General features: G+C 49.3%; 1 protein-coding gene and 1 long non-coding RNA gene across 10 annotated transcripts in view; one reads left to right on the top strand and one right to left on the bottom strand.

Annotated features, from left to right (window-relative positions):
- LOC148051532 (uncharacterized) overlaps positions 1-18219 on the bottom strand; it is a 29371-nt gene extending 11152 nt beyond the window's left edge. For 2 of the 9 annotated variants that reach the window (XR_015699572.1, XR_015699571.1), the window contains exons 1-3: positions 8513-8616; positions 2623-5473; positions 272-380 (exon numbers count right to left, since the gene is read on the bottom strand). Coding sequence is in view for 1 of the 9 variants with exons in the window: in XM_087735925.1 (XP_087592051.1) it covers positions 8751-8786; positions 15632-15776; positions 17246-17392; positions 17788-17792 (333 nt within the window). In the remaining 8 variants the exon portion in view is untranslated. Of the gene's footprint in view, positions 1-271; positions 381-1924; positions 2030-2622; positions 5474-8512; positions 8787-15631; positions 15777-16004; positions 16085-17245; positions 17393-17787 lie in introns of those variants that run through there. The other 7 variants (XR_015699567.1, XR_015699573.1, XR_015699566.1 and 4 more) reach the window with 6 other exon arrangements.
- Positions 3541-9017, top strand: LOC148051533 (uncharacterized). The gene is made up of 3 exons (XR_015699575.1): positions 3541-3664; positions 5182-6599; positions 7240-9017. It is a non-coding gene; the product is annotated as an uncharacterized LOC148051533 (long non-coding RNA).
- Positions 18220-18567: the final 348 nt, after the last annotated feature.

Below are 18567 nucleotides of genomic sequence, written 5' to 3'. Positions count from 1 at the left end.
AAAATGTCCTGGCTTCTGAATTACAAAACCACATTAATTCCTAGGTGGGGGCTGCAACCCCTTATAAGGAGGCAAATATTCCCTTTTCCCACAAAGCCTTCCCGCTACAACTAGAGATGCTAGACCTCCATAATTAAAGTGAGAACTTCTTTCCACGTATCTTTCAAACCCAGTTCTAGTACAGACGGACATGTCTTTCATAACCAGTTCTGGCCACAGGAAAATATTTCATTTTACAAGGTGTATAAAAAAACCATGTTGCACAGCTCACCTCCTCTTCTTCTGTCTCCTGCCAGTTGCCAGGCATCTCCCTCACAGGCCAGTCTGATGGGACAGTGGACAGGAATACCTCTGCTTCTTACAGTCCCTGGTGAAGCCACCTTATAGAATGATAGAATCATTAAGGTTGGAAAAGACCCTTAAGACCATCGAGTCCAACCGTTACCCCAGCACTGCCAAGTCTACCCCTAAACAATGTCCTTGAGCACCACATCTATCCGTCTTTTAAATACCTCCAGGGACGGAAACTCAACCAGCCACCCCTGCAGCACCGCTGCTACCAAAACCTTGCCACATAAACCCAGTACAGAAACACAGCAAGAGATTTTAAAACATGAGAGAGTATAAGAAACATAGGCATGTATTAAAATATAGGGACATTGAACCACATAGAGGGAGACGTTGAAAGAAAAATTTAAAAAGCGACAGGCAACAAGACATAGCAGGAGGAATTCATCAATGACCTGGACAAGGAGATCGAGTGCACCCTCAGTAAGTTTGCAGATGACACCAAGTTGGGTGGCAGTGTTGATCTGCTGGAGGGTAGGAAGGCCCTACAGAGGGACCTGGACAGGCTGGATCGATGGGCCGAGGCCAACTGTATGAGGTTCAACAAGGCTGAGTGCCGGGTCCTGCACTTGGATCACAACCCCCCCATGCAACGCTACAGGCTGGGGGAAGAGTGGTTGGAGAGCTGCCTGGTGGAAAAGGACCTGGGGGTGTTGATTGACAGCCGCCTGAACATGAGCCAGCAGTGTGCCCAGGTGGCCGAGAAGGCCAATGGCATCCTGGCCTGTATCAAGAATAGTGTGGCCAGCAGGACCAGGGAGGTGATAGTGCCCCTGTACTCGGCACTGGTGAGGCCGCGCTTCGAGTGCTGTGTTCAGTTTTGGGCCCCTCCCTACAAGGAGGACATGGAGGTGCTGGAGCGTGTCCAGAGAAGGGCAACGAAGCTGGGGAAGGGTCTGGAGCACAAGTCTTGTGAGGAGCGGCTGAAGGAGCTGGGGTTGTTTAGTCTGGAGGAGGCTGAGGGGAGACCTTATGGCTCTCTACAACTACCTGAAAGGAGGCTGTAGCGAGGTGGGGGTCGGTCTCTTCTCCCAAGTAACAAGCGATAGGATGAGAGGAAATGTCTCCAAGCTGCGCCAGGGGAAGTTTAGGTTGGATATTAGGAAAAACTTCTTCACCGAAAGGGTGGTCAGGCACTGGACCAGGCTGCCCAGGGAAGTGGTTGAGTAGAGGTGGCGCTTGGGGACATGGTTTAGGGGGGGACTTGGCAGCGCTGGATTAACGGCTGGACTCGGTGGTGTTAAAGGCCTCTTCCAACCCGAACGACTCCCTGAACTGAGCCACCCGGACAGCGCACCCGGAGGCGGCGCAGGACGCGACGCTCACTGCCGCGGTGCCGCCGTGTCGCCACCGGGCGGCGGCAGCGAGGGCGGCGGCGCGGCCTCGCCCCTGCGCGGGGCGGGCGCTACAGGGCCGCGCCTCGGCCACCAGGCGGCGGCAGCAGCCGCGAGCCGCCGGCGGGCGTTGCTCGCCCGGGAGCGGCACCGGCGCTGCCGTTCCGCGCTCCGCACGCCGAGGGCCGGCCGCGGGCAGCCCCCGACACCGCCCACGCGGGGCGGCGGCGGCGTTTCCTTACCGGGCGGCAGCAACGAGGGCAGCGGCGTGGCCCGGCGAACACGGCCTCACCGCGCTGCCGCTACCGGCGGACGGCAACCTGAGGCACGGCGCCGCCTCCGCGCATGCGCGGCACCGCCTCCGCGCATGCGCGGCACCGGACCCGCCGTGGCGCCGCTGCGCACGCGCTGTGGGGCGCGGCCGCGCCGCTGTTCGCGGCGGGGGCGCAGCGGGAAGCGCGCAGGGAACCGCACGGCACCGGGAACGGAGCCGCACCGGGGCCGCGGCGAGACCACCAGGGCTACCCGGCGGCCAGGTGCCGGACAGCCGCAGCGCCCGGCACCGCCGCCCGCAGCTCCGCGGCCCAGGACTGCGGCTCCCGGCATGCCGCGGGACCCAGCCCGCCCTGACCCGCCCCTGCCGGGACGCCGTGCCCGCCCCGCCCCGCCCCGCCCCGCGCCTCCGCGGCGGCCCCCGCCGCCCTCCCGGTCGCACCCGGCGGTCGATCGTGCAGCGCCGCCACCGGACCCAGCGCCCCCCACCCGGCCCCGCAGCTCGGCAGCGGCCCCCCGGCGGGACGCTCCGGGTCCAGGGGCCGCCCGAGGCCCGGCTGGCCGCGGCCGTTCCCGCGCTGCGCCCCGTCAGGGGGCGGCTGTCAGGAACCGGTCGTTAGCGGCGACAACTCAAACCGCACCGGCCTCTCGCCTGTCCTGCGCTCACCCTGCCCGGGGGAGCGCCTTACTGATGAGCGCTGAGGCCTGGCGCCCGTTCCAGCGCCCCGCCACGGGACATTAAACGTCAGTTGGTGCCATTTCGTCACCTCCTCGGAGCAGGACAAACTTCCCGGACCCCAGGGCCAGGACAGGAGGCGAAAGGAATGAAGCGCCTCTTACAGGTTTCACAGCGGTCACGCAGCTCGAGTACACTACGGGTAGCTTTGCTGGAGAGCGTTAAGGGGAGCGAATACGGCCTGGTCTATGGAAAGAAAGATGCTGCTTTTCGTCCCGCGTTCACAAGTTACTGAGAAAGCTTGCTCTGGCGTACTGGGGAGGCACTGCAGAAAAGCAGCGTCTCAGCTATTTCTTTTTTCCTTCAGAATACCTAAGCAAGGCAGACAAGTGTTACAGTGCTGAAGGCAGTTCTTACATGGTAATTACTCGGAGATATTTAAATCGACTTACTATTACGGTCTTAGTCCCTTTCCCATCTGAGGCATTGAAAAATTCCCGTTTCTTCTAGTATCATCAAGTGCTTTATAAACTGCTGCTTGGTACAGAAGCACACCACAACGCTGCAGGAGCACTGGGGCGTTGTTTCTGCCCCGTTACTTTACTTGCTGGGGAGTTTTGTTCTCCACCTTTCTTCCACAAAGCGGGCAGCACAAGATGTGCCATCCAAGCAACTTTTTTGGGCTTCCCGCAGCTTTCTCTTGTCTTCGTGAGCCAGCTGTGTTGGGATGCAGACCCTGCGCGCGCCTCCCGTAGACCAGAATGCCTGCACGTAGAGGTCACCGTGCAGCAGCTGACCTTCAAGTAGCTTCTTCCCAGGCAGCATCTTGCACTCGCCTGTCCTCAGACCGGTACTTGCTAGTACTGGGTGCAATACAGGGATCTGTGCTTCTGGGTCAAACATACATCTGCAGGGGTTGGCACGGTATTCCAGCCTCCTCGCGCCCGTGAGGATAACTTTGGACCTGCGGTCCAGAGAAGGAGACCTTTTTCAACCTAATCCATAAAAAAAAGATGGAAAATAACTACAGGTGGTAGGTACCGGTACTACTTGCTATTCTTAAAATAAAAATGGCTGGTAGGTGTGTATTAATGACCCCTAGCAGTGCATCTCAGCACATCTGTATGGAGTGAAACGCCTCATTTCTTCAGGCCAGGAAATCATTTTAGTCTGAAAATTAAGACCTAGCCCTGTCCACGCGTATGGAGACGTTCATGTGGAGGTGTGATGGCGTTGGCACGGCTTTCTCCTGGACTGTTTTCTCCAGGATGAGTGTGATCCAGTCAGCAACCACCAGCCGGTGCGCAACCCTCCTCTTTCTCAGCAGGTCTGTTTCATGACCATGTGCCATCAGCCTGCATCAGTCTCAGAGGCTCTATCAGGGAAGCTCCGGGCTGCTGGCCCGCGAGTCCAGAGCCCATGCAGTACAGAAATGCCCAGACAGTCAACCCCGCTTCATAGCTGGCTCAACTGATGTTTATTTGCCCAGCGAGGTTTTATAATGCTGAAAGCCCTGCTCAGCTCAACATCAGCGTGCCACTGCCGGCACAGTAGTTTGCATCTCTAGCCACAAAGCAGTACGTTTCTCGGTGGGGGGCATGGCACAGCACTGAGCTGTTCATTTGGCTTAATGCAGGGCATGCAACCTCACACTGAAAACACAGCAATGCACAAGACCAGGAGTAAGTTTCCTACCTGGCATAAGGGCTAAGAGCACGGCGAGTGCTGCGAGTGCTGTTTTTCCTCCTTTGCTACTGAGTTGCAGTTCAACTGACGCCACTATTGGGCTAGGAAGCGGGCTGCCTCCCCGGCTATACGTGGGTTGTTCCACATGGACCCAAAAAGCATGCATGCTACAGGCCACAGGTTTGAACTATTTGCCCCCTGTAGTGAGTCCAATAATTTGCATCCGATTAAAATGTCTCTTCGAAAAAGACATCCAGTTTCCCTGTGAAGAGGCAGAGAAAAGCTGCCACGCATCTGTAAGTTGTGAAACAAAAAAAACAAGTGAGAAGCTGGGGACCGTGTAACACAATGCACCATCTCAGTACACACAGGTAACATGCCCCTTCCTTCCCAGCCTGTCTGCCAGAGAGATTTTAGTATTAAAAGCTCATTACTGCTATGATTAGCAGTACCTAGGGTTTGTTACAGGAATCATGGGTTCTGTGACTTTTTAAACATTTAGGATTTTTATAGAACACCAAAAAAATGCTAGTTTTTGGTAGCAAAGCCGGGATTTTATTTCAAACCTTTTGATGGAAATCATTGTCAGCTGGGCTTTTGATATGCATGTTCCATGAAAATGCAAAAATTCGCAAGTGATCGCCTAGTGGTGGCAGCTTTTTTTTTTTAAAAAAAAAAAGAGTCCAAGTTATTAGAGTAGGAAATGAAAGGGCCTATGAGCTAGATAGTTTTACCTCTGTAACATTTTTTAATGAGTTTGAGTAATTCTTCAAAGAGTAAGAGTTTAAAGAGTTTGAGTAATTCCTCCAGAGATGGAGCAGAAATACCGCAAATTACAGACTTCCCCTCCTTGTGGTTTTGCAGCAGGCAACTATGCTGAAGAGAAATCATGGTTTGACTCCCTCTGGAAGGACTTGCACCACCTCCAGCTGCTTTGAAGGAGGAGAACAATACTGGACTTCTATGAAGTCAGACATTTACATCAAAGTATCCCAGAGAAGAATCTCATTTTTGAGCACTAGACAAGTAATCATCTTCTATAAGAACCCAAACCCAAAGACTCCCTGACTGGGCTGGCACTTACCCAGACAGTGGTCCAAGGCTCTGGTGCCACCAAAAGCACTGCTGCTGAACATCAGGGATGTTTCCGCTGCACCTGAAAAGCAGCAGGAGCAGGTCAATGCACAATACCGCTTCTCCCCAGGCTTGCAAAAGTGATCACGAAATGAATCCCAGTTCAGTGAAGCAGCAGCCAGCAGTGTCAGCGAACGCTGGACATCTTCCCCTTGCACAGAAAACCCAAGGAAGTAAAAACATGTTTGAGTGCCTCAAAAAAATCAGCTCACACGGAGAAGAGTGAGTGGGCAGTCTCTGACTCCCTTGGGTCTGTACGCTGCTCTCTGAGGGATCCCTTTGGACTTGGCTCGCCCAGGAGTTTTCAGCAAGCCTTGAGCTGACCTCGAGTGTTCTGCTACCTGACTTTGTCTGTTTGTCCCTGTAGGACAGGCTTGAGCGCATCCCAGGCCGGGCAATCTGAAGCAGCCTGCCTACTGTATTTGGGTGCCCCGGTGGACAGGAGGAATACCTCTGCTTCTTACAGTCTCTGATGGAGCCGCCTTGCTTGGGACGGTAGCAAAGTCTAATGATTGCCCTTGCACAGATGGAGACCTGGAGCACAGGTTTTGCTGAGGCAGAGTTGTCTGAGAGTGGGATATCCGGGGAATTCAGATACCTGAACTACTCCTGCCTGCAGGCAGCACTACTCTAGCACCACTCTGGGGGTTTCCCTCAGAGGCCAAACTGGAGCTGGAAATTTAAAAATGGGTTTTCCAACCATTGGCTCCTGTGGCACTGTACAGCCGATCCCTATGAGAGCTGCTGGAGGTGGGGAAACCACAGCCCTGGCGAGGCACAGGACACAACAGCAAAGATGTTATCTGTCACCCATGGGCTGCAGAAAGTCTCAGCAGGACTTGGTCGGTACTCGCACTTTGTGCTGCTTTTCTTCGTGGAGTTTGCATTCACAGAGTCTTTTCAATAAAAGGAAAATACTTTCTAATACAAATCAGTGCAATAGAAATTGCAATGCGACTTATTTAACTGACATGCAGGTCATGTTACATGATTTATTCCTGTACCAGAACCCAAGGTTATATTTAATGCACCCTTTGGATCCTCACTGGGAATGAGGAAGACAGATGAGCGGACACACATCTTAGAAGAACTGCGGTTTTCAGAGCTGGTCCCGATGACTAGCAGCAAGACACAAAGTAATTTTGTCAGTGAGTAATGCACTTTTACAAAAATATTGTGTTTCCAACAGAGCAGGCGATGACTCCCCTGTACAGACAAGGGCACAAGGGAGGATAGGTCTGTGGGGAGACAGATTGTTGCCCGTGTGATGATTCAGGGAGAGGGCATTAGAATAACTTTGCAGCCCATCTGCCATCTCACCCCCAGCTTTTGCTGTTGCCCAAGGTGTGTACAAGCTGCAAATACTCAGACACCCCTTAGTCTGGCCTTTGGGTGGTTTTTGCTTTCTTCCTTGTCAAGGCACTTTTGTCTTAAACAGTCTTCCCATAAAATACTTCCCATAACCCGCCATTTTGGTTGCAGCGCATTTAAAGAGGTGGGCGGTGAGCTGGTGTTGTCCAAAGGCATGAAGTAGGTGGCCATAGCGCTGCTTTGCCCTCAGACTGCAGGTAAACCCGGCAGTCTCGTTCTGGTGAAGTGCCAATGACTGGAGCACCCTTCAGACCGGCCAGGGAGCACTTCTTGAACAGGTAGGGAGGCACGTAATGAAAAGCTGCCGCCATGGTCCTGCATTTGTAATTCTATGCCTAGTTCTAAGAAAGTTCTTGAGAAGAAGGTGCAAGGAGGTCCCCTGACTGCAACATCCTAACCAAACCTACTCTCCTTTAGCATCTGAGAAGAGACACAATATGAGAACCAAAAGGCAACATCTTCACCCATCAAGCCTGCAAATAAAACCAAATGGGTAAGTTACCTGAAAATCTCCACAGCAATCTAGTCATTCCAGATAAACACCTGCACAGCATGACAGACAGGTTTTCTTGGTGTTGGGCAATTAAATCTCTATCAAGGTATAAATCAAAATGCCAGCTTACAAATCATCATCATAAAACGTTGCTGGAGGTTATGTTTCCCTGTTTCTTTTCTACAGTTTACGAACACTGGATCTTTCTGGAATATGCTCTTTTACATTTGTCAGAGAGTAAGTCAGAAATTGAATTCAGGTATATGGATGAGTCTTAAAATCTTGAAAATAATATTGTGAACATTTGTGGAAGCTGCCTGTGCTTTCATTGGTTGGATATTATATTCGTTTGAATCCATTTCATATTATTACGTAGATGTATGCACAGACATAAAGCTATCGATCAGCTGTGTTACAGCTACTCATTGCATTTGCCTTCAAAGCATCTGAAGGTCTGTCCTGTCAGCTGGATTGTTCACCTGTAACTGATACCCCCCCATCCCTGATTTACACGTTGGGAGAGTGCCCAGCAAGGAGCTGGGCCATCTGCAACAGGTGTCTCATGTCTTGATTTCTTGCTGTCATTGAGGTCTGTGAAATTCAGCTTTGCTGCACTACAGAATTACTTAAGTGCATTACCTTGCCCTTTGAGACAAACAAATTAAATTTGCTGCCGCTGATGTATATTGTGTTGTACTGGGCACTCTGCCTTTTCTTTATTCCAGCCTTACGACATCAAAGCATTCACTGAAAGAAGATGGTATCATACTGTCTGCATTAAGCGACATTTTACTGTGCCGGTCATGTTGGAGTCCTGTTAATTTCCATCTCCCTTTTGTTGTTTCTAGCAAGCTGTTTTAGAAATTCCAGTAAGAAATACAGATAATATTTTGTATGGCTTTGTCAAATATTTTGAATGTAGTTTGTGCAAAGGTCAAGTGTTCCTATGTGGTCAACAAGTGATAAGCAACCGTTAATGACATGCTATTTAAAATGAATTAGTTAAAAGACAGTCTAAAAGTGCTGCTTTTCCAAAGGGTCACACAGTAATACACTGAGTTCAGAAACAGGCACATTGTGACTGCTGCGGTAAGTGGAGGCCTCAGACAGCGCAGAGGCCAAGCAAAAAGAGCCAAGAGGCGCCTGCAGAGAAGAGGAGGTATAAATCTTGCAGAAACAGCAGGCAACTCAACTTACCTTGAATAGGGTATTAATGTAACAGCTGGTCTTCTGGACTTGGCTCCCCTGAAATGAAGAGCCAGGGTCCCTGTCTCCTGTGTGCCTCGAGTACTGGTTATCAGTCCCTGTAGAGATGTCTTGGGGAACGGCCGGGTCTCCTTCTCAGCTGCCCAGAGTCTGCTTAGGGACGCTGCAGCACGCGGAAAGGATCCTCTGCTCCAGCTGTGCAGTTTCAGGCCAGACCTAAAGCAGCATCTCATTCACTGTTCACACTGTGATTTAGGATTGACAGCTGTTAAGACAGAAGCAGTGTGTGCGCATGTTACTGTTTGTTGCAAGGGCATTTAAAAACAGACCTTGTAAATCCTCAAACAGTGGTGGTGATGGAAGGGCGCAACCGCAGCACACTCCGCTCTGTGCAAGAAGGAACTCTGTCCAACCACAGCCGGAGCACGATGATCGCAGGGAGGAAGGAAATGAGGCTAGAAAGGGGCAGATTCAATAAAAGTTAAATGTACTTTCATGGAGCGTCTTGGCTGGTTCTGTTCTACAGTAAAAACTTTACTGGTTTCAATAAGAAAATTCCCATTGATTTTATTGCTATGAGAAAACTCCCCCCACCCCCCCCCAAAAAAAGGAAGTTCTGGAAAAAAACAGGAGGTGCTGAGAGACATTAATTCCCCATTGAAGTACGTTATTGAAGAAGCATCATGGCTTGTGGACTCAAGCGCTAAATAAAAGCACTGTACTTACAGTTGAGCAAGATACAGTGGATGTGCCTGACAGTACTGTGTTTTGCTAGAGAATGGTCGCACTTCCATACGTCCTGCACCTCTCCAAGATCTTACCTGAATGTGGGCCAACCCATTCATGCATTTTCTTATTTGTGGCACCAAGCATAAAACATGTTTTTGCTTATTTCAATACATGGATCAAGCCATATTAGAAAAACAGTTGTTTCACAGTGGTGTAGAAGAAGATGAGATCTTAAATACAGGCTGGGGGCAACCTGAAACCCCAAATGAAAGAGAGAACACAATCATGTGCAGATGCAACTGCACAAAATTACTCACCCGGAAAGCGAAGACAGAACGGGCCGAACAGCTCACAAGGGTCTGCAGGAGCAGAGACCCAAGGCGCTTCGGGTTAGGACCTGTGAGAACCCGCAAGGGAGCACTTCTGTTTCCCCAGGTTTTCCTAACCGATCGAATAACCTCTGGCATTTCGGTATTCACCCAGGACTACATCTGGGCCAGGCTTGCCCAGATTTAGAATACGATAGGTGACAGACTGAATCAGGATGTGCTTACCTCCTTGAAATTAGCATTTCTTTAGCTAGATGCGAAAAACAGGTAAGCTCTGCCACCTCTTGTCACAGTAGAGCCAAGAATTAAGGAGCCATTCTTCATTTTTGTTTTCATCAATACTTACTATCGCATGTGCAACTTTTTTCAAAACTGGCTTCTGAATTACCCTCCATTTGGTCTTGAAAATATTAAAACAATATTCCTAAATATTGTCCTAGGTAGATAGCTAATCCTGCTCAGGCGAATAGATGCAAGCGGAGTAGGCACAGCATGACATTTACCAGTGCAACCATGGCCCCTCCACTCCTTGAACGAAGCTAAACGCAAATATTATCTCTTTCCTCTCCCTGTGTTGTGTTGCCCTGAAAACTAAACAGGCCTTTTCCTTCAAATGCTGACAATATAATTTGTTTCTTCATGCTGAAGAGTTTAGGTGAAAAGGCAGAAGCAGGATTAATTTACCGCTGAGGTAAGGGGATGGAGTTCTGTGGATTTCAGCTGAGCTGTATGCTCTCTTGCATCAGTGGGGGATTTGAAGCTGAAGCTGAAGATGCATTTTTGAAGATGAAACTGATCTTCTGAAAACGGTGAAGTGTTTCTGTAGAAAAGTAACTAACTGCATGGGGCTTGATGACTTGGCCTAGCGGTCAGCAAATCCTTCCAGCTTCAAAACATTTTCAGGAATTTATTTGCCCATAAACAATCACTGTTACTTACTACCACAATTACCATAGCACCTTGAAGACCTGGAAGACCATTGTCTTCAGCACTGCACAGAGGGCCACTCAGAATAAATCCCAAGCTAACGCCTGCTCACTGTCATCGATCAGGATGAGAGCAGCTCCTTTTTGTCAGTTTTTTCCATGTGACACTACGCCTTTCTATGCCTGGCTGCAGCTGGAGAAGGCTGGGACAGTTTTGTGTCAGTGGGCTCCAGGGAAGGATCAGCACAAATGTTGGTGTTCCAGGCAGCCCAAACAGAGGGCAGCTGTGGGTGCAATGCAGTAACGATCTGGCTGCTCAGCCTCACACTGCTCGTGGACCAGTACCCCCCCCGACAGCTAGCCCAGGAGCTAGTCCAGCCTCTGCTGAACTCATCACAACTGCCTCTGTGATCACCCTCGCAACACTCCCACTGACGCTGAGAAGCCTTCTTGTCCCTACTTTGCAGATGAGAAGTGGAGATGAAGCCATGACTATGAAGTAAAGAGAGGACTCAGCCACAGGCTTGGGTCATCTCACTGAAAGAGCTTTAAGTTAGTGCTTCACACCTCTGATATCCTAGAAAAAGAGCTCGTCATTGCAACTGAACTGACAAAATAACCAGTTTATGCATCTTACCTTAATCAGTAAAAAGTCCAATTCCCCATAAATATTCTCTCCGCAGTAGACTCAGTTCTGGTTGTTCTTAGCATCCATACTCCACGTGCATCCATCTGTTTGTCCCTACCATCCACCCTGTCCCCCAGGGATAATCATCCGATTCATGCACTAAACTGAACTGAGCTTTAAAATAACCAAAAATGGCAGAAGATGCCAGCAGCAGATACTCTGCAAGCGCAGAATCACAGCAGCTACACCACACCTCAGATTCCCGCTGACTGTAATGGGCCCATACAGAAGGTAGATGGCAAAGTAGGCAAAGATTGCACATTGAATGCAGCGGTATGTTGCTTACACATGGTATTTCAAGGTGACACTCTCATGCCAAAAACAAAGATTACACACTGCTGAAGCTTTTGTTCAATGCCGGGCATGATTTTGAACACATCCATCTTCCTGTGAACCCAATGCAGTCCATGCTAAGTCAACACGAGGATTCTCAGAAGTTTCTGTATGCTTTGGGTCAGACCCTATAAGCTGGCGGGTTCACTTGTAAACACAAGATTTCATTAAATCATCTACATTACAAAATGATGCTACAGGATTTCATTTTGCATGTGGACGCTGTGCTTTTTGTTTTTTTACAAACACGTATTTCAACTTGAATATTGCCTCAGTTTTTGTCTTACAGAAAAGGCATGGATTTATAATGCTGAGTGCCTAGCATCCTATTCTTCCTATTTGCTCTTAGGATGAAGTAGTAACCCTTGCCATAATAGCAGGCGGTGGTTGTATTAACAACAACTAAGCAAAGATAAGTACAGCATCAACAGGAAATAAAAAGTGCTATTAAGTACAACAATGCCACAGACTAGGTCACGCATGAGCTGACTTCCGCATGATTTCTACCTTCAGAAATTTCTGCTGATTTCTGCCTTCAAAACCACGAACACAAAGTAGCAACCACTGTCAAAAAGCACTCCCGTTTTTCTGTCGAAGTTCTAGAAAAGCCTTTCTCTTGACAGTTACAGAAAGAAGAGCATGGCCAAGCACGAAGATAATCCTGCAGAGCAGGCTTACCTAAAGAAACACAAGTATCAGAATACTCCTACTCTTAAAGTACGCTTGTCAGGGATTACCTCACTTTACCACCCTATTTTCCAAGTCACTCAAAAAAGGCCACCACAGCCCAGCTCTGAAGGTCAACAGCCATGGGCTATTTCAGACCGACAATGCAGTGACTGTCAGAAAGAGGGGCACCGGCAGTCCCTGTGCTTCCCTCTTGAATACCTGCTCCAATTTTAGCTCAGGCACCGAAGCCAGAGAAGCTGCCTGTCTCTCAAAGCAACACCCTGATTAATTCACTTAGGAGTCTATCAATAGGACTTGGCATTTCCAACCGCACACAGAAACTCAGAACTCCTAGGTGCCAGAGTAGAGTGAAAGAACTCACCGTACTCAGCACTGTACGTGCTGAGGGCACGGCGGGCAGCTATCACATGCTACGCTAGGTCTGCCTCTGTGCTTCTGAACGGTTTTAGAGAGAAGCCTCACATAGAGGCTTTGCAGCAACCAAATCTCAAGGTAACAAAGGCACAAAGCGAGAAGGCATCAGGAGAAAATTACTCTTACTCCTTCTTACTCTATGGCAGCAGGAACAAGCTCTGACCTTCCAGCCAGAAACAGAGAGAAGTCTGCCCCCAGAGACCGCAGCGCTGCTGGGGCATCCAATCAGGCTCTCACAGGGCTGACGACAAACACCAGGCGAATGTCCTCCATTAGAACCACTGTTAGACACATTTTCCCTGAGCAGCATTTGTTTTCTTTAAGATTCTCAGGTCAGTTCTGCTAAAGCTGCCTTAAATCCCAGATGTCCATAGCAAATAGGGGAGGCAATCCAAATCAGAATAAATAAATAACTGTAAAGCTTTGGAGGAGAGCAGAAGAGGTGTTTCGTTGTATTAATGACACCTCCCGGATTCTCCACCATTAACCCTGCTAATGGCTTTACATTCGTGTTGATCATAAACACTGAATATGGGATCAAAGGATAAATTATCTGCTGCTCCAGACACTTGAGATAAAAGACAAAAAAAAAAAGAATATGAGCTGTGCTCAGTTAAGAGCTGTGCTTGATACCTCTTTAAAAGGGAATCACAAGTCACTAGCATTTTTTTGGGGCGAGGGGCGGCAGGGTAGATGAATGAGAAATAAAACCCCCCCTTCCTCACAGTCGCTGGATGAGAGAGCAGCCAATAGTGAGCGGGGCCAGCTCCTCCACCCATCAGGGCGCCTATGCTAGCTCAGCACCAAGAGGTGTGTCCTTGTATGTCTGGAAAAAAGTCTGGCAGGCGGCGAGCTTCCCTCTCCGCTCCAGGGCTGTTGGATAGCAAGGAACTGTGCATGACCTGGCAGTGTTTTAAACAAGTGTCTTTAATATTGCAAAGCTGATCCGAACACAGTATGATACTTCATAGCATGCATCGATCTCTAATGAAGAGTGGTTGCTAAGGAAACCACTTAAAAGCCTGCTTTAAATTATTTGCCACATATTCAAAAGCCAGAATAATTACAAATTACAACAGCTCTTCAAAGGTCATTAGGAATATTCTTTAATCGTTAAGATAGAAATATGCTTGTGGTTCCTCTCAGCAGACAGACGACTGAATTCTGATCTGGGATATTATCTTTGTAAAACTGAAGTCACATCACTGAAACAAAATCAGCTGTGCTACTGCGCGGCCATTCCAGAGATCAGATTTTTCAACTACGTATTTCTAATACAAAGTTACCATGTCTGACATCCTACTGTTTTAAAGTATCACAGCTTCTAACTAACCATACTTCACAATGGTTCAAGTTCAAGGACAAATTCAATTTGCACAGCTAAAATACGGTACATGGAGAATGCCAAAGGCACAATGTGAAGGGCTAGGAACATTCTGTTCTAACTTCTTTTTTCCTGCATTTAAGAGGACAGATTCTTCACTAGGGAGAGGCACAAAAAACTCAGCAAAAACCTTTTTTCTGCTTCCAAATAAACTCTGTGAATACTCAAAAGCCATTTAAAGTTTCAGGATAAACAAAACAACCATTTTTTTTTATTTTGAGAAAACCTGGCGTACTGGATCTGGCTGGGAGGTAGTTAACTTTCCCCACAGTAGCCCTCATAGTGCTGTGCTTTGCGTTTGTAGCTAGAGTGGTGTTGAAAACACACCAGGGTTTTGGCTACTGCTGAGCAGTGCCAGCACTGCTCACTGAGGAGGGGGAGTGATAGAGCGGCTTGGTGGGCACCTGGCGGCCAGCCAAGGTTAACCCACCACACCTGGGATCACTACCTACAGAAACCTGACTTTTGTTTTAATGAATACAGCTAATTCTCTAGGCATGCTTTTGATCCGACCTTCCCAGAAAGCATACAGTGGTTAGATATAGGAGTTTATTTTCCATCTTTACAGGGACAGAAGCAAGCCATGTCATCTGAATTGAGAGGAGTCCTGTGGCAACAGATGCGCAGCTGACTCCCGTCTTTCCTACGAATGAGAACTGGTTTAGAGCCAGCAGTTTGATCTGGGCGGTCTTGCGAATCTGCTCAAGTTGCACCATAACCGTCCTGTTTCGGAATGCCTTCTGGCTCTGTGCAAGTCATGGGTCCCACATGAGACAGAAACTTGTTGAGTAAGATAACCAGAGGAAACAAGACTACCATATCCTAAAGTCTAAGCACACAAGGGATGTCACATCACCCGTAAAAGTACAGAGCATGAGTTTGAGAATTAGGCATTCCACATCATTTGAACAGTGCCAAAAATAATATGGTTTCACTTTTCTATATCTGTTTCTAATCAGAACGCTTATTAGCTTTCTTAGTCACGTTTCGATGTTAACCCTATTATTATTTATGCAAGGGTAATACCTGGCAAGAGTGCCAAAAAGCACGTTTCCCTGGGAGAAGGAAGCCGCGTTTCACCGACACCCTGTGGACTGTGTGCAGTCCTTGTCAGCAAGGAGAAGCATGGCTGCTCCACCAGGGCAGGCAAGCTGGGGAGAAGGGTGACGGCGAGGCAGGCAGGGACCTCGCTGACAGCCCCACGGCACCCGAACAAGGAGAGGCAGGCCAGCTGGTGCCAGCAACAGGGCTCAGCCACGGTCCAAGGACCACCAAGGCTGACCACAGAGACAAAACAGGTTCGAGGTCAAGCCAGGAAGTTACATCAGCCAGGGAAGCACAGGATCAGTGAGGTACACGGCCAGGCCTAGGCATACCTATAGCATACTTTGGGCAAGGGCCTGAGCTTAAATTCGGCTCCCAAGCCAAGAGACAGAGATCCCCAATAAGGTTTCCCACAGCTCCTTTCCCAGCACCAAGTGCTACCAGCAGGGCCATGCCAGGGCTGGCCACAAGCACAGGCAGACGAAAACCCATGGCAGCGGTAGAGCTTGTGGAGCTTCTCAGCACACTGAGGGTCTGACAGCAGCCATGCACGCCTTTCCCACATTAGCTCACCTGATTTTGAAGGGCTGCCTTTGAAAAGTGCCATGAACAATGATAGCTGTTGCCAAGTATTTGAAGGTCAGTGTTAAGAAGGTGGCTACTTCCCTTCAGCACTGCCATGGAATGTTTTCTGGTCTCTTCTGGTCTGCTAGCAAACCTAGAAAGCACAGAGAGGTAATTAGCTAGGAGTGTACCGTAGGGAACAATTATTCACTTATGAAGATAGAAAGCACGGTGAAAAAGTACGTTCTCCCACTTGTAATGTCAGGCATTGCAGAGCACGTCGCGCTGGTGAGAAAAGCATGGTGCTGAGAATCAGTTTGCTCTGCATTTCTAGCTTGATCTAATACACGGAGATTATAATGAGCATTTCTTTTCCACCCACCCAAGAATCACAGCTGCTGTGTGTTCAGGTACAGCGCTGGGCAGGACAGCATGCTAGCACGCTGGCAACCAACCTCCCCCTGCCCCCAGCAGTTTGGTTTGTTTTCCAGTCACATGAGACAGTCAATTAAGCTTTTAGAATCCAGAGATGGAAGCATGCAGAAAAGGAGGGTGAGTAAAAAAGGGAAGAGAGATAGCAGGAGAGAAATAATCACAGAAAAATATGTGCAAATTGTAAAGGAAAAGAGAACAGAATAAAGCAGAACAGGTGGTGGGGGAGAGAAATGTCAGGAACATGATGGGGAAGCAAAACCAGAAGCAGTAAGACAGAAAATAGTGAGAAAGATAATCTTGCAGGAGCAGAAATTCCTTGTTAGGAGCGATGAAATCTAGAAAACTCATCCTTTACGGAAAAAAAATGCAAGGGGAAAGTCCAAAATAACTGCTTGCACTCCAAACCAAATGTGGCATAGTACAAGTTCCTGCCCTTCCTGTTTCTGAATTTTTTTGCCTCCTGTCCTGAGTGCTGTCAGAGGCCCCTCAAAGTACCAAGTGCTGCACCGTAGCCTATCCCCTCCGCTCCCACCTATTCCCCTGCAGATCCTTGCTGTTCTGCCCTGGCCTCATGTTCAAGCCTGCTGCCTTCTCACAAAGCTCTTCTCGTGCCTCCTGCCTCTTTCCTCCTGCCACCTCAAATTCCTGCTGCAGCCCCTTCAGCTGCCTCCCACTTACCTTCCAAAACCGTGTAAATATCAGAGCAGTTCTACTGCACATCAAGGCTCAGCCTGAAACATTTATAATTTCTGCGCTGGTTTTCACTGCAAACTATCAAGGGCAGAAGTTGCCTCTCAGCACTTGTGCCTAATATCATATAGGTCCCTGACACTTCTGGGAAGCCCCTGCTGGTACCGCTCTGTAAATAGCAACACCTGTTTTACAGGGTAATGTCCTGTTTTCATTCTTGATAAACCACTGCGCTAGTCTGGATACACTTCTGTAGGGATCACATCTGCTCAGGAGAACTACCGCTCTTTGCCGGATGCCAGGAGAACTGGTTTCCACGGAGCATTGTTTTTCCTTTGTCTCACTGAGGACAAATGGGAACCAGGGGACAGCCTCCAGTGACAGATGACAGCGCTGCTATCCCCAAAAGACTCACGGGGTCAACTTTCATTCTAAATGTTGAGTGGGACACCACACATCTGGAAACCAGAACAATCTGGTAGGTACTACCATGCTTACCTAACCCCTTCTTCTACACATAGGCTCGAACAATGAGAGCACTGAGGGGTTTTCTTGCTGCTTTTCTGTTGCTGGGAAGCCAGAAGCCGATGGATTTGGCAGTCAAGGCATGTCGTGTGGTGGGCACTAGGACTGCTTAGCTGTCCCCTACCGAATACAGAAGGGAGACAGCTGACATCAAGCTTTGTTCAGAACACAGTAAAGATGACATTGCAGCGGATGATAAATATTAATGGCAGCTTTGACGGATTAAGGATGCCACCTAATAACAGCACTAGATATAGATACAGAGGTCCAAGTTTTCAAGAATCTGTACTCATAGTCAGGAGACAAAGAACTTGGTTTCCTGAAATATTGGTGCCTTTGTGCGGTCCCTAGTTGGGAAATTGAAATCATCGGTCAGTCTGTAAACCTACAGGTCCCGTATCACGTTTATAAGGGCTTTTTATAAAGTAACGTTGAAATCAATAACAAAGAAAAGTTAGAGGAGATAATGCTCTTGAAATTTAAAAAAAAAACAAAACAAAACCAAACTTCGTTACCTCATGAATATCTGGGATAAACTTGATAGCGACCTCCTTAAGCTCCTACAGAAACTACATCGGCTCGCATTTTTCTCTTCAGGTTACTATTTTCAAGTACTCTTGTCTCCAGTGGACAGCGTGAGGTCAACGAGAGGGTGCGTTTCAAAGGCTTTTGTAATTAGAGTCATCCGATTTGCCAGATTGCGTCAAAGGCCACTGACTGTGTCAGTAGCACAGCGCCATGCAAACGATCTCTTTAAACTGCCGTTTGGACACGGGTCAAAGGAGAAGGAGGCAGCAGGAGAGGGTTTTTTCATAGCAACAGCCGCCTCGGAGCAGCACACTGGGCTGCATTTTAAATCTGTTGCCCTTTTTTTGCCTAACAACACAAACTTTTCCCAAAGGCCCCCTTGAGAAGCCCAGGGGCCGTAGCTTCAGACGCAGCCTGCCTGTCCTTGCAGTCGGGCTTTCCGAGCCCGGCTTCGCGGGGCGAGAAAGGCGGCGGAGCGCCTCGGCCAAGGCCACGCCGCCCTCCCTCCTCCTCCGGTCCCACGCCCCTGCGAGGGGGAGGACGGAGAGAGCCAGAGCCGCCTCAGGGCCCTGCTCGCCGCCGGCTGCCGCCGCCCCCCGCCGGGCCCCTCACGGCTAACGGCCGGGCGCGCGGCGGGGCGGGGCGGGGCGGGGGCGGCGGGGGAGGCTCGGCCGCCGAGGCGGCCGCCATTGGGGGCGGCGGGGGGCAGGGCTGCGGCGAGACGGCCCCCGCCACCGCCCCATTGGCCCGGCGGGCTGCGGCCGGGG

Source organism: Nipponia nippon, unplaced genomic scaffold, assembly GCF_047370975.1.
Source record: "Nipponia nippon isolate SJK-2023a ecotype South Korea unplaced genomic scaffold, ASM4737097v1 scaffold_6, whole genome shotgun sequence".
NCBI lineage: Eukaryota > Metazoa > Chordata > Aves > Pelecaniformes > Threskiornithidae > Nipponia > Nipponia nippon.
The sequence above is the reverse complement of the archived record's forward strand: the minus strand, read 5'-3'. Positions and strand labels throughout refer to the sequence as shown.